Source organism: Indicator indicator, chromosome 1 (assembly GCF_027791375.1).
Source record: "Indicator indicator isolate 239-I01 chromosome 1, UM_Iind_1.1, whole genome shotgun sequence".
Taxonomy (NCBI): Eukaryota; Metazoa; Chordata; class Aves; order Piciformes; family Indicatoridae; genus Indicator; species Indicator indicator.
In genome coordinates this window covers 57754735-57767865 of record NC_072010.1, presented here as the reverse complement: position 1 = coordinate 57767865, position 13131 = coordinate 57754735, and the positions used below count along the sequence as shown (strand labels likewise).

The 13131-nt window shown below is 40.2% G+C and overlaps 1 protein-coding gene across 5 annotated transcripts in view; it reads left to right on the top strand.

Moving 5' to 3' along the window:
* The window catches only part of DOCK9 (dedicator of cytokinesis 9), a 113170-nt gene that overhangs the window by 86071 nt on the left and 13968 nt on the right, over window positions 1-13131 (top strand). For all 5 annotated transcript variants that reach the window (XM_054390377.1, XM_054390385.1, XM_054390393.1 and 2 more), the window contains exons 40-45: window positions 3354-3491; window positions 3797-3979; window positions 4625-4738; window positions 4872-5087; window positions 9535-9592; window positions 11375-11481. In XM_054390377.1, the coding sequence (XP_054246352.1) occupies window positions 3354-3491; window positions 3797-3979; window positions 4625-4738; window positions 4872-5087; window positions 9535-9592; window positions 11375-11481 (816 nt within the window). The remainder of the gene's footprint in view (window positions 1-3353; window positions 3492-3796; window positions 3980-4624; window positions 4739-4871; window positions 5088-9534; window positions 9593-11374; window positions 11482-13131) is intronic.

Here is a 13131-nt window from a genome sequence, read left to right as displayed (position 1 = left end):
GGTTACAACAACCGCATAGAACAGGCTTGGGAGAGAGCGGCTAGAAGGCTGCCTAGCGGAAAAGGACCCAGTCAATAGCTGGCTAAGTATGAGCCAGCAGTGTACACACGTGGCCAAGAAGACCAACAAGCTTTGTCTCTTTGTCTATTCTGCTGGAGGCTGTCCTCAGGAGCCCCAAGTCTCTGAGGCCCCAGACAGGGACAGGATAAAGGAGGTATTTTCTGTGTTTGATGAGGACTAGGTTAGGGAACAGTTAAGCAATCTGGACATCCATAAATCCATGGGTCCTGATGGAATGCACTTGGGGGTGCCGAGTGAGTTGGTGGAGGTCATTGCCAGACCACTCTCCATCTTTGGTAAGCCATGGCAGACAGGAGAGGTACCTTGGGACTGGAGGAAGGCAAATGTCACCCCAGTCTTCAAAAAGGGTAAGAGGGAGGACCTGGGTAACTATAGACTCCATCCCTGGAAAGGTGATGCAGCAACTTACCCTTGGCGCTGTCTATAGGCATATCAAGGACAAGAGGGTCATTAGCAGCAGTCAACATGGCTTTACCAAAGGGAAATCATGTTTGACCAACTTGATAGCCTTTTATGAGAACATAACCAGGTGGATAGATGATGATAGAGCAGTGGATGTGGTCTATCTTGATTTCAGTAAGGCATTTGACAGTGTCTGCCACAGCATCTTTGCAATTAAACTGAGTAGTGTGGTCTGGATGATCAGGTAGTGAGGTGGATTGAGAACTGGTTGAAGGAAAGAAGTCAAAGAGTTGTGGTCAATGGGACAGAGTCTAATTGGAGGCTTGTGTCTAGTGGAGTCCCTCAGGGGTCAGTACTGGGGCCAGTACTATTCTATATATTCATCAATGACCTGGATGAGGTCACAGAGAGCACTGTCAGCAAGTTTGCTGATGACACAAAGCTGGGTGGAGTGGCTGAGACACCAGAGGGTTGTGCTGCCGTTCAGCAAGACTTGGACAGGCTGGAGAGCTGGGCAGGGAGAAATCTGATGAAGTTCAACAAGAGCAAGTGTAGAGTCTTGCACCTGGGAAGGAATAACTCCATGCACCAGTATCACTTGGGGATGGACCTGCTGGAGAGCAGTGAAAGCGAAAGGGACCTGGGGGTCCTGGTGGATCGAAGGGTGACCATAAGCAAGCAATGTGCTCTTGTGGCCCAGAAGGCCAACGCCATTCTGGGGTGGATTAGGAGGGGTGTGACCAGTAGGTTGAGAGAGGTTCTCCTCCCCTTCTACTCTGTACTGGTGAGGCCGCATCTGGAATATTGTGTCCAGTTCTGGGCCCCTCGTGTCAAGAAAGACAGGGAGCTACTTGAAAGAGTCCAGAGCAGAGCCACAAGGATGATTAATGGAATGGAACATCTTCTGTACAAGGAGAGACTTGAAGGAGCTCTTCAGCTTGGAGAAGAGGAGACTGAGAGGTGACCTCATCAATGCTTATAAATATGTAAAGGGTGAGTCCCAAGAGGATGGAGTCGGGCTCATCTCCATAGTGCCCAATGACAGGACAAGGGGCAATGGGTGGAAGTTGAGGCATAGGAAGTTTCACGTAAATATGAGGAAAATTTTTTCACTGTTAAGGTGCCCAGGGAGGTTGTGGAGTCTCCCTTTCTGGAGGTACTCAAAACTTGCCTGGATGTGTTCCTGCATAATCTGGTGTAGGTGATCCTGCTCTGGCAGGGGGGTTGGACTAGATCTTTCGAGGTCCCTTCCAGCCCCTGAAATTCTGTGATTCTGTGAAGCTTATGACTTGTGTCAGAAATAATGTGGCCAGCAGGACTAGGGAAGTGATTGTTCCCATGTGCTTGTCACTGGTAAGGCCATGCCTCACATACTGTGTTCAGTTTTGGGCCTCTCTCTACAAGAAGGGACACTGAGGTCCCTTCTTGAAGTAGGTCCAAAGAAGGGCAACAAACCTGGTGAAGGGTCTAGAGCACAAATATTAATGAGGAGCAGCTGAGGGAACTGTTTAGTCTGGGGAAGAGGAGGCTGAGGCCTTATTGCTCTCTACAGCTACCTAAAAGGAGGTTGTAGTGAGGTCTGTTCTCCCAAATAACCAGTAAGGTGAGAGAAAACAGCCTGATGTTGCACCAGGGGAGGTTTAGATTGGAGATGAGGAAAAATTCCTTCACCAAAAGATTGTCAAACATGGGAACAGGCTGTCCATGGAAGTGGTGGAGTTGCCATCTCTGAAGGCAATTAAAGGATGTGTAGATACAGTACTTAGGGGCATGGTTTAGTGGTGACTTAGCAGTGTTGGGTTAATGGTTAGACTTGATGATCTTGAAGGTCTCTTTCAACCAAAGTAAACCTGTGTTTCTGAGAGCACAATTCTATGCTGGGTCTTGTGAATCTTAAAAATTGTTAAATTAGATAATTTGAGTTCATACTAGCTTAAAACTTATTTGCAGCATAGTGTTTGGATGACATGGAAGAGGAATTTGCAGAGGGGAGTTGCAGAAAGTGCAAGACCTAGTAAAATTGCATTGGAGGTCCGCTGGATTCAGAGGAAGCAATACTTAGCATGGCTTTCTCAGTTCTTGACTCCCTGGACTGGATTGATCAGTCTCTGAATGGTTTAACGTGTTTCAGTGTTTTGTAAGTGGAGGGATCTAGAGTCTCATAGGAAGCTAGGGCATGTACTTAGTGGACAAAGGACAAAACAGGTCCCCAGAACAAAACAAAAGCTATACGAACTGTTAAAAATTGATTGCACAGCCAGTTACCTGTGCTAGAGAAATTGGAGGAGATCACGTTATTTAAAAAGTTTATATGAAAGCAGCTGTTGAATATGGTACAGAAACCAAGAATAACCCTGTGCATTGCATGGCTTAGAATGAGCTTTGAAATATTGATGCAGGTACAACTCTGAAAAGTAACAAACACCTTTATCTTTTAAGAGGCTTTTCAGTTTAAGTTCTAGGACAGTAATGAAAGATGGTGAGTGAGTGGGAGTTAGGTTTGCAGGTAGGTTTTTTGAGAGCATTGTAGTAGGAGGTACTGCTGTGAGAAAATTCTGCTGTTTGAGCTGCTAGAGCAGTGTACCAAAGTGTTTTAATATTTGGAGTGTGCCCATCAAAGAACTGTTGTTAATAATTTATTTAATTAACAGCTGTTAAGACTTTATAAGTCTATTCAGAAGCCAACGCTTTCTTTATAAGTAAGAATATGAAGTGTTAGAAATTCAGATATGTTTGTATCATGAAATACCTTGGCAATCTAAAATACATTATTTCTTTAATATCTTACCTTTGGATGATCTCTATATGCTTTAGAATTATATGAATGTGTCATTTTACAAAACTCCTAAACTGTAACTCTCAATTTAAAGAACCAGCTACTGACTGATCACGGGCATAATCCACTGATGAAGAAAGTATTTGATGTATACCTCTGTTTCCTTCAAAAAAATCAGTCTGAAACAGCACTGAAAAATGTCTTCATTGCTTTAAGGGCACTTATTTATAAGGTAAGAAGTTTAAAAATAATTAATTTTCAAGTACTTAGCCAGTTCTTTAGTTAACAATATACTGTATAAAAATTTAAGAGCTAAAATCTCAAAGCTGGTGAATAGAACTGGTCTGATCCCAACAATGGAATACTTGTCCTGTGAATTACTGTAAAAATTGCTTTGTGCCATGAACTACTAAAGATGTGTACTTTTTTTCCAGAGTTTGGGAATATTAATGTATTTATATTTTTCCTGACATGCTTATTTTATCAAGACAGAAGCTAGTTGTAAAGAATAATTTATTTCTTTTTGTGTTTCCTCAGTTTCCTTCTACATTTTATGAAGGTAGAGCTGATATGTGTTCTGCACTGTGCTATGAAATTCTGAAGTATTGTAATTCCAAACTGAGTTCAATTCGAACTGAAGCTTCACAGCTGCTGTACTTCTTAATGAGAAATAATTTTGATTACACAGGGAAGAAGTCTTTTGTTAGGACACATCTGCAAGTTAGTATACTTTCTTCTTCCTTTGTTTTGTTTTGTTTGTTAATATTGTATTTGTAGGTGCACTCTTGCAGGCCAGTGTGTAAAGCCCTGTCAGATAAAGACAGGAATTATTTGGGATTTGGGGTTCAAGCAAAGCTGGTACTATTCTAAGAGTAAGAAGATGGTGATAAAAGTATGTCCAGTACAAGGAAATACTTAGAAACAATTGAATGGTCCTCTGATTCATAAGAAATATTTTCTGTCAGTAGCAAGTGTTCTGTTTGGCAGATGCTGTTTTGATTGTTAAATGGCATACCTTGTTGCATCTGAAGAAGAGTGCAGCAACAAGAAGTAAAAGTCAAAAACAACACAAATACATAAAAAATTGTATTTTCTGACAAATCTGGGAACAATAGTTTACTACTTTTATGACCTCTGGCTAGTTCACCTAGCAGTCAGTCTTAAGAGCAGAGGAGGTATATGCATTAAATTTAAAAAAGCTTGTTTTGTCCTGCCTGTGTTATTGTACCACTAACTTTGAAAAAAAAATCAAGTAAAGTTTTATACGTTTAAAAAAGGACAAAACTTCCTTTGTAATTGCTTCATAGGTACATCTCAAAGGTATGTAATGAAATATGCACTAACAAGATGTTTGTTTCTGTGAAGGTTATTATTTCAGTAAGCCAGTTAATCGCTGATGTTGTTGGAATTGGAGGAACTAGATTTCAGCAGTCTCTTTCCATCATCAATAATTGTGCCAATAATGACAGAATTATCAAGGTCTGTGCTTATTCTTCTTTCCATACTCTAGAGGGATGCTTAAAAACTCTTTCATAGCATCTCCTGCAATTATCTTTCAACTTTTTATTAGACAAAATATAGAAATAGTTAACCTAACTTTTCCATGTTTTAGCACACTACATTCCCTTCTGATGTTAAGGATTTAACAAAACGGATTCGTACAGTACTGATGGCTACAGCTCAAATGAAGGAGCATGAGAATGATCCAGAAATGCTTGTAGACCTCCAGTACAGTTTGGCAAAGTCTTATGCTAGTACACCTGAACTAAGGAAGACTTGGTTAGACAGCATGGCAAGGATCCATGTTAAAAATGGAGATCTTTCAGAGGTAAGGAAAAAATCCAAGTAGTTCTGTCTTCATAGTGAGCTTAACCTTCTTTGAAATGGAATGTACTATGTAGTTTTTTAAATAATATAAGCTTTTTAAATAAAATTTAAATTGTTAGTATCACAGAATAATTAAGGTTGGAAAAGACCTTTAAGATCATTGAGTCCAACCATAACACAACTACCATGACTATCCTGAAGCGCCACACCTACACTCTTCTTGAACACCTCCGGGGATGGCAACTCCACCACCTCCTGTGCAGCCTGTTTCAACACTTGACCCCTCTATCAGTAAAGAAGCTTTTCCTAATAGCCAATCTAAACCTCCCCTGGCACAACTTAAACCCATTTCCTCTCATTCCTATCGCTAGTTACTTGGGAGGAGACCAGCATCAGCCTCACTTCAATCTCCTTTCAGGTAGTTTCAGAGAGCAGCGAGATCTCCCCTTAGCCTTCTCTTCTCCAGACTAAACAACCCCAGCTCCCTCAGCTGCTCCTCGTATGATACGCTCAAAACCTGTCACCTTGTTGCTCTTCTCTGGACATGCTCCAAGACCTCAGCATCTTCTTACACTGTGGCACCCAGAACTGAGCACAGTACTCAAGCTGTGACCACACCAGGGCCAAGTACAGGGGCACAATGACTTCCCTACTGCTGGACACAATGTTTTTGATACAGAGGAGGATGCCTTTGGACTTCTTGGCCACCTACACACACTGCTGTCTTATGTTCAGCTAGCCATCCACCAGTACCCCCAAATCCTTTTCCACCATACTGCTTTCCAGCCACTCTTCCCAAGCCTGTAGCATTGCTTGGGGTTGTTGTGACCAAAGTACAGGAGCTGGCACTTGGTCTTGTTAAACCTCATCCCATTGAATCATAGAATCATAGAATCAGCCAGGTTGGAAGTGACCTTCAAGATCATCCAGTCCAACCCATCACCCAGCCCTATCCAATCAACTAGACCATGGCGCTAAGTGCCTCATCCAGCCTTCTCTTGAACATCTCCAGGGACAGTGACACCACCACCTCCCTGGGCAGCCCATTTTAATGAGCAATCACTCTCTCTTTGAAGAACTTCCTCCTAATATCCAGCCTATACCTCCCCTGGCACAACTTGAGATGGTGTCCCCTCGTTCTGCTGCTGGTTGCCTGGGAGAAGAGACCAACCCCCACCTGGCTACAGCCTACTTTGAGGTAGTTGTAGACAGCAGTGAGGTCATCCCTGAGCCTCCTCTTCTCCAGGCTAAACAACCCCAGCTCCCTCAGCCTCTCCTCATAGGGTTTGTGTTCCAGGCCCCTCACCAGCTTTGTTGCCGTTCTCTGGACACGTTCCAGTACCTCAACATCTCTCTTGAATTGAGGGGCCCAGAACTGGTCACAGTATTGGCGTCAGCCCATCAATTTAACCTGTCCAGATCTCTCTGGAGAGCCTGCCTACCCTTAAGGAGATCAGCACTCCCACTCAATTTAGCGTCATCTGCAAACTTGGTGTGGATGCCCTTGATCTGTCATCCAGATCATTAATAAAGATATTAAACAGAACTGACCCCAATACCAAGCCCTGGGGGACACTGCTTGTGACCAGCCACCAGCTGGATTGAACTCCATTTATCGCAACTCTTTGGGACTGGCTGTCCAGCCAGGTTTTAATCCAGTAGTAGATTAGTTTCAATGGCTGATAAGTTTTTGTCCTATTAAAGTACATCTGTAAGGCATTTATGATTACTAATGTAAAGTATGTGTTTAACTACTGTAGCTTACATGCCACTAAGAAAGGCTCAGTGCAAACCATGAAAGACACAAACCTTCTACATAAAAATATCTTTATGAGTTGCTAAAACACTTAAAGCCACTCCTTAAATTCCTCTCCATTTGCCTTTACAGAATTACCTTAATTCTATTACAGAGTGCTTGCTAAAAAAATCTTGATGTTCTTAGAATTGACAAATGACAATATTTTGGTTGAAGAAAGAAAGCTGTGATTTCACTGTGCTGTTAGAATATTCAGTTCTAGCAAAAAGGAGACTTGGGAGTGGGGATTTGTATGTCTTGGTAAAAGTATTTTATCAGGATACTGAATTAATTTTTGTCTCTTTCTGGAAATTTTTTCCATCTGAAAGTTAATCACATTGCATGACATCATTGAATTTCATAAACGTGTCTCATAGAGTAGAATCATAGAATCAGTCAGGGTTGGAAGGGACTACAAGGATACAGTTCCAACCCCCCTGCCATAGGCAGGGACACCTCACACTAGATCAGGCTGGCCAGAGCCTCATCCAGCCTGGCCTTAAACACCTCCAGGGATGGGGCCCCAACCACCTCCCTGGACAACCCATTCCAGGCTCTCACCACTCTCATGGGGAAGAACTTCTTCCTCATGTTCAGTCTGAATCTCCCCACTTCCAGCTTTATTCCATTCCCCCTAGTCCTGTCACTACCTGATAGCCTAAAAAGTCCCTCCCCAGCTTTCCTGTAGGCCCCCTTCAGATACTGGAAGGCCACAATAAGGTCACCTCAGAGCCTTCTCTTCTGCAGGCTGAACAGCCCCAACTCTTTCAGTCTCTCCTCATAGGAGAGGTGCTCCAGCCCTCTGATCATCCTGGTGGCCCTTCTCTGGACATGTTCCAGCATGTCCATATCCCTCTTGTAATAGGGGCTCCAGAACTGGATGCAGTACTCCAGGTGGGGTCTCACCAAAGCTGAGTAGAGGAGGAGAATCACCTCCCTTGACCTGCTGGCCACACTTCTCTTGATGCAGGCCAGGATCTGGTTGGCTTTCTGGGCTGCAAGTGCACACTGACAGCTCATGTTGAGCTTCTCGTCCACCAGCACCCCCAAGTCCCTCTTCTCAGGGCTGCTCTCCAGCCAGTCACTGCCCAGCTTGTAGTTGTGCTTGGGATTGCCTCAACCCAGATGTCTGTTCAACTTAGCATCAGGTAAGCAAGTTAAATAGCTACAAGAAATGGTAGCTGTTATTTTACTCGTGTCTTAGTACTAGAATTCTTTTCTCCTCTGTGACAGGAACAAAGAAAGTGTACATGCCACTCAGTTATTAGCTTGTATTTTGAAGGAAACAACTTCAGCTCTCTTGGAAAACAAACTCTTTTAGCCCTTTTCAGGCCTGATTTTATTTTTTTTATTAAAAACTAATAATCTTTGTCTATACAACTAGGTGGAAACCTCTAAATCACCAAGGACCAAAGCCCAACTCCATATGAAGTATGAATTAGACAGAATTTCTGACGCTTAGCTTTTTCCTTCAGCTCCAGTGTCTGTGATTCTGCAGCCTCTATATGTAAATGTTCAATTAAGGATTACAATTAGATTAACTTTGTTGTAAGCATAAACTTTTTTAATAAAAGTAGAATCATTAATTTATTTTATTTTTGTCCTTTCTGTGGAGAAAAATGCTGTATCAATTTCATAAAACACCTCAAAGATCTGAAGACTACTCTTCCTCTTTTCTTTATTCCTATTTTCTAGACTACACCAACTAAATTCTTTCAAATTCTCTTTATAGGTCAAATCTCTTTATTTCTTTTGCTTATTTCAAGGTCTGGCATCGATTTCCACCCCCCCCCCCCCCCCCCCATTTTTCTTGATCTGAAACGAAAAGCAGACAGAACTAGTTAGCAGAAAAACCATCAAATGTTGAGAAGAAATATTCAGAGGGCTGGAGCACCTCTGCTATGAAGACAGGCTGAAATAATTTGGGCTGTTTTGGCATGGAGAAGAGAAGGCTCTGGAAGGACTTTATAGCTGCATTTCAGTATCAGAAGGGGACCTACAGGAGGGCTGGGGAAGGACTCTGGAGCAATGGTTTTAAACCGGAGCAGGGTAGAATTAGGTTGAACATAAGAAGGACATTCTTCACAGTGAGAGTAGTAAAATACTGGAACAGGTTGCCCAGGGGTATGGTTGAGGTCCCATCCCTGAAGACATTCAATATCAGCCTCAATGTGGCCTGGGCAGCCTGATGTACTTGGAGGTGTCCCTGCTCACTGCAGGGAAATTGGACAAGATGACTTTTGAGGATACTTTCCAACCCAATGCAATCTGTGAATTAATAGTTCCTTTGTTTCACATAACATTTAAAATAAATCCCCAAAAGAGATTTTCCTGGTTTGATTATACCATGGTTTTCCTGTATTTTTTTAATTTTCATTACCTTTTTGTGTGATTTGTGACCTGTGGTCTCTTTGATTGCCTACTGCTACTTAGTGCTCTGGTAAAGAAGGGGTGAGTTCTCTTGCACAGTTGTTTTGTTTTGTTTTCCATAAATGAGATGGAGAATTCTTACAGAATCATGCAATATCTTCTGCAAAGCAGCAAAAAGTAAACCCAAAGAAATCGTCGTGGGCCAGGGATCCTCTTACACCTGTTGTTTGTAATAGTTCCTTTATAACTGTAATTTATAGTATCGTTACTGTTTCTGTTTTAGGCAGCAATGTGCTATGTCCATGTAGCAGCACTGGTTGCAGAGTATCTCACACGAAAAGGTATGGGGTTTAAATCTTACTTTTAATGTTATATTTTTCTTTATCATTTAGGAAAAGCATTAGTTTCCTGAGGAAGTTGTGGGCATTTGAGTGTTCACCAAGTAAAAAATTCTGACCTAACCAGATAGCATACTCATGTATTTAAGAGTATACCTGTGATCCAAGGGACAGCATTTCAGATGAAGGTGAAATAAATTTTGAGGGAGTAAAAAAATGTTGATTTTATATCAAAGACCCTTTATAAACAAACTTACCAGTGAATATTTTTCTTCAAGTTGTCTCTCACTGCATATAGGGTAACTTGTTATTGACAGAGAAGTCAGAATAAATGAGTACAAATTTTCAGATGCTGAGGCAATGATAATATAGTGCTCAAAGCTCCACTGATCTTGGTGTTCTGTGTTAGCAGCTATCCGTAAAAAGAGGTTTCTAATGTCCCTTGAGAGAGGGTAGAAAACTACCCTATTCATCTATAGGATCAGGACAGTTCTCAGTCAAGGGTTTGAGAGAATTAACCTCTATGACTTCTACTAAGAAAAATAGATCTGTAGAAGAAAGTTTCAGAGATCTGTTAGGAGTGATTCTGATGCTGAGCTAGTGTTTTTGTAGGCAGACAAGTTCATGTTTTCAACTTTATAGCTTTGTGCTTGCATCACCATTCAAATGAAGCAAAGTCATGGTCTACAAGATGTGTTTTCTCTCTTCCTTTTGTGCTTATACTTGTGTAGTTTATAGGATATCTACCCAAATTATTTCAGAAGCTTTTCTGAAACCAAATCTGCTTGTTGAAGTTACTATATCCTCTTGGAAGCCTGGTAACAAACTGATAAGTACTGATAATCTGTATGAATTTGCAATTCCTTTGGGTCATCTGCTGCTTTCGTTTACTGTCATAGAGCAGGTTGAGCTTGTGCCTGTGGTATTCCAGAAGTGAAACAAAGCCAGGCATTTGAGGCAATTAATTCAGTAAAACCTTTGGTCACACTCCCACCTGAGCGGAAAGAATCTTTATAGTAATGAGCTGTGAAATCAATATATGGAAGTCCTCATGTTTCTGTAGTATTTTCTGATTGTTCTGGAGGCTTTAATTAATACAGATTTTGGCCAAAAATCCTGATTTCTTTACAATCCGTTTTAGTAAGAGAGCTAAACAAAATGACTAAAAGAGTTAGTCTTCATGTTAGAAGGGTCTAAAACCCATTTTTGCTAAATACTTCAGTAACAGAAATTAAGATTGCAGTGAGGAGTTTCTTGCTTGTAGACTGACTTTCTGTATCTACAGCTAAATCTGTTTTGCCATCTTTTGATCATTTTGTATGGTTTATATTAGTCCATACATGTTATTCAGACCCTGATGAGTCAGGGCCTGCTTGTGTACACAGCATGACTCCATGCCAGTTTAATTAAGTACTGGCAAGTAAGTAAAAGTAACCTTGATTTTTTTTTTTTTTCTTAGACTTAGGGTGGGGTAGATTAGACACAGGTTTAAGATAAAATCAGAAGATTCAGACACTACTTATTTTGGTAGGTAAGAGTCTGGATATTAAGATATGTGATTTATTTATTTATTTATTTATTTATTAACCTATTCATACTTACACAATACTGTGAGCCCTCATATTTTAATCATGTGGTGGGAGGCTAAATTTTATTTTTTTTTTTAATTTATTAATTCAGTAAGCATATTTCAATATGGTGTCTGCCTTGTCCAGCATCACAAAATGACCTAATGTTATCCTGGTGGAAAAAGCAAAAAAGTCTGTTTTTCTTTTCCAATGACAGGGATGTTTAGGCAAGGCTGTACTGCTTTCAGAGTAATCACACCTAATATAGATGAAGAAGCTTCAATGATGGAGGATGTTGGAATGCAAGATGTTCACTTCAATGAAGTAAGTCAACATTAATCTGTTAGAATTGATGGACACTGAAGTGCTGTTTGTTTTTCCAAGTTTTGTGTTTCAATTTGGAGGTTGGCTAATATGATGGCTATTATAATTATTTTCTTGGCTGTTGTTCTTATCCTAAAACTGAAATAAAAGACTTTTATGAGCTGTTCCAGCTTTAGAGAATTTACACATACTAAAGCACTAGCACAACTCAACACCACTATTTGAATTAATCAACATGGGGTTTTAAGCTAGTTGAGAGGATGAACAATAATGTAGTTTTTTGAATGGAGTTAACAAGATCTGTGGTTTTTAAAACTGGCTTTGATTTAGATCGTTACTACACCAGCAATCTTGAAAATGTATTCACTGCTTTTTGCTGGTTTGTATTTTCCTGTAATGACAATGAAAGTAGTTTTACTAACACCAGACTTGGCATCAGTATGGGGTTTTTTCCTAGCTTCAATTTTATTCCTCATGTCTATGCTGATCCTTCTGTGTTGGTTCTATGGTGAATTTTACTGTTAAGAAGCCTATATGAAAAGATTATTCATAATCTTGCTTGTGAGCAGCAACGTCCACATTATACATATTTGCCAGTATAGGTGGGGAGGAAGGGGCAGACCACTGCTTGTGGTAGCTGAGTTGGAAAAAATCCCTGATATGTAAGCATTACTAAATAACAAAAAATACCGTTTTGTTTTAGTTTGTATATGCAAAGATGTTTGACAAAATTACTTGTCTGTGCAAATCGTGACTATATTAACAGGTTTAGGAGGAACAGGTGAAAGACTTAGTGGTTTAAACCTGAGAGGAGGCCCAGAGTACTTGTTTTTTTTCTCCTATGCTCTTATACTGCCTTGCTCTGTATTTTTGAACCAGAAATTGTTGATTTGCTGTTTTTCTGGGGAGACGGGAGTTGGAATTATTTGAAATGAGAAAAACAGTGCTTTCTTTTCAAAGACACTCAATAGCAGATTGCCTTTTCTTTTTTTTTTTTTTTTAAACTTGTGTTGCATTCTTAAAGTCACTTATTCTTGTGATCCAACACAGAATGTAGCAACTTACTCAAAGCAAAATACAAGCTGCTCTACGTAAGCCAAGTTGGGTTTCTAGTGACTACTGCTGATGCAAACTTGTTAGAAATTCTAAGTCTATACCTGACAAACCATTTGTCAGAGCCCAAATCTTTTGGTTTTTTGATGGGGTTTTTTTTGTTTGTTTGTTTAAATTTAATTTAATTAATTTATTTTATTTAATTTAGTTTATTTTTAATTCTTTGTCTCATTATTCAGTCCCTGCAAAAAGAATATACTGCTTTTTCTGGGTCATTCAACTCTATGCAGTATTTCCATGAATGGAAGTAAGCCAAGAGTGAAATTATAAGCATGTGGAGCTTGCACAAGGATCAAACTTTGCCAAATTTCATTTTTCCTTGCATGCAAACTTTTAAAAACTTAACTGTGTAGTACTCTGATTAAATACTGTAAAAAGTTACAGTGTTTCTCATAACATCTTACAGTTCACTCCAGAAAAAGTATTAATAGGGAAGAACTATTTAGTTTTTAGTAGACCAAAAATCATGGATATATTAAGATAACCAGTATTTTACAGAAGTACTTCTAAACAGGCAGGGTGCTTCCTCAGTATGTC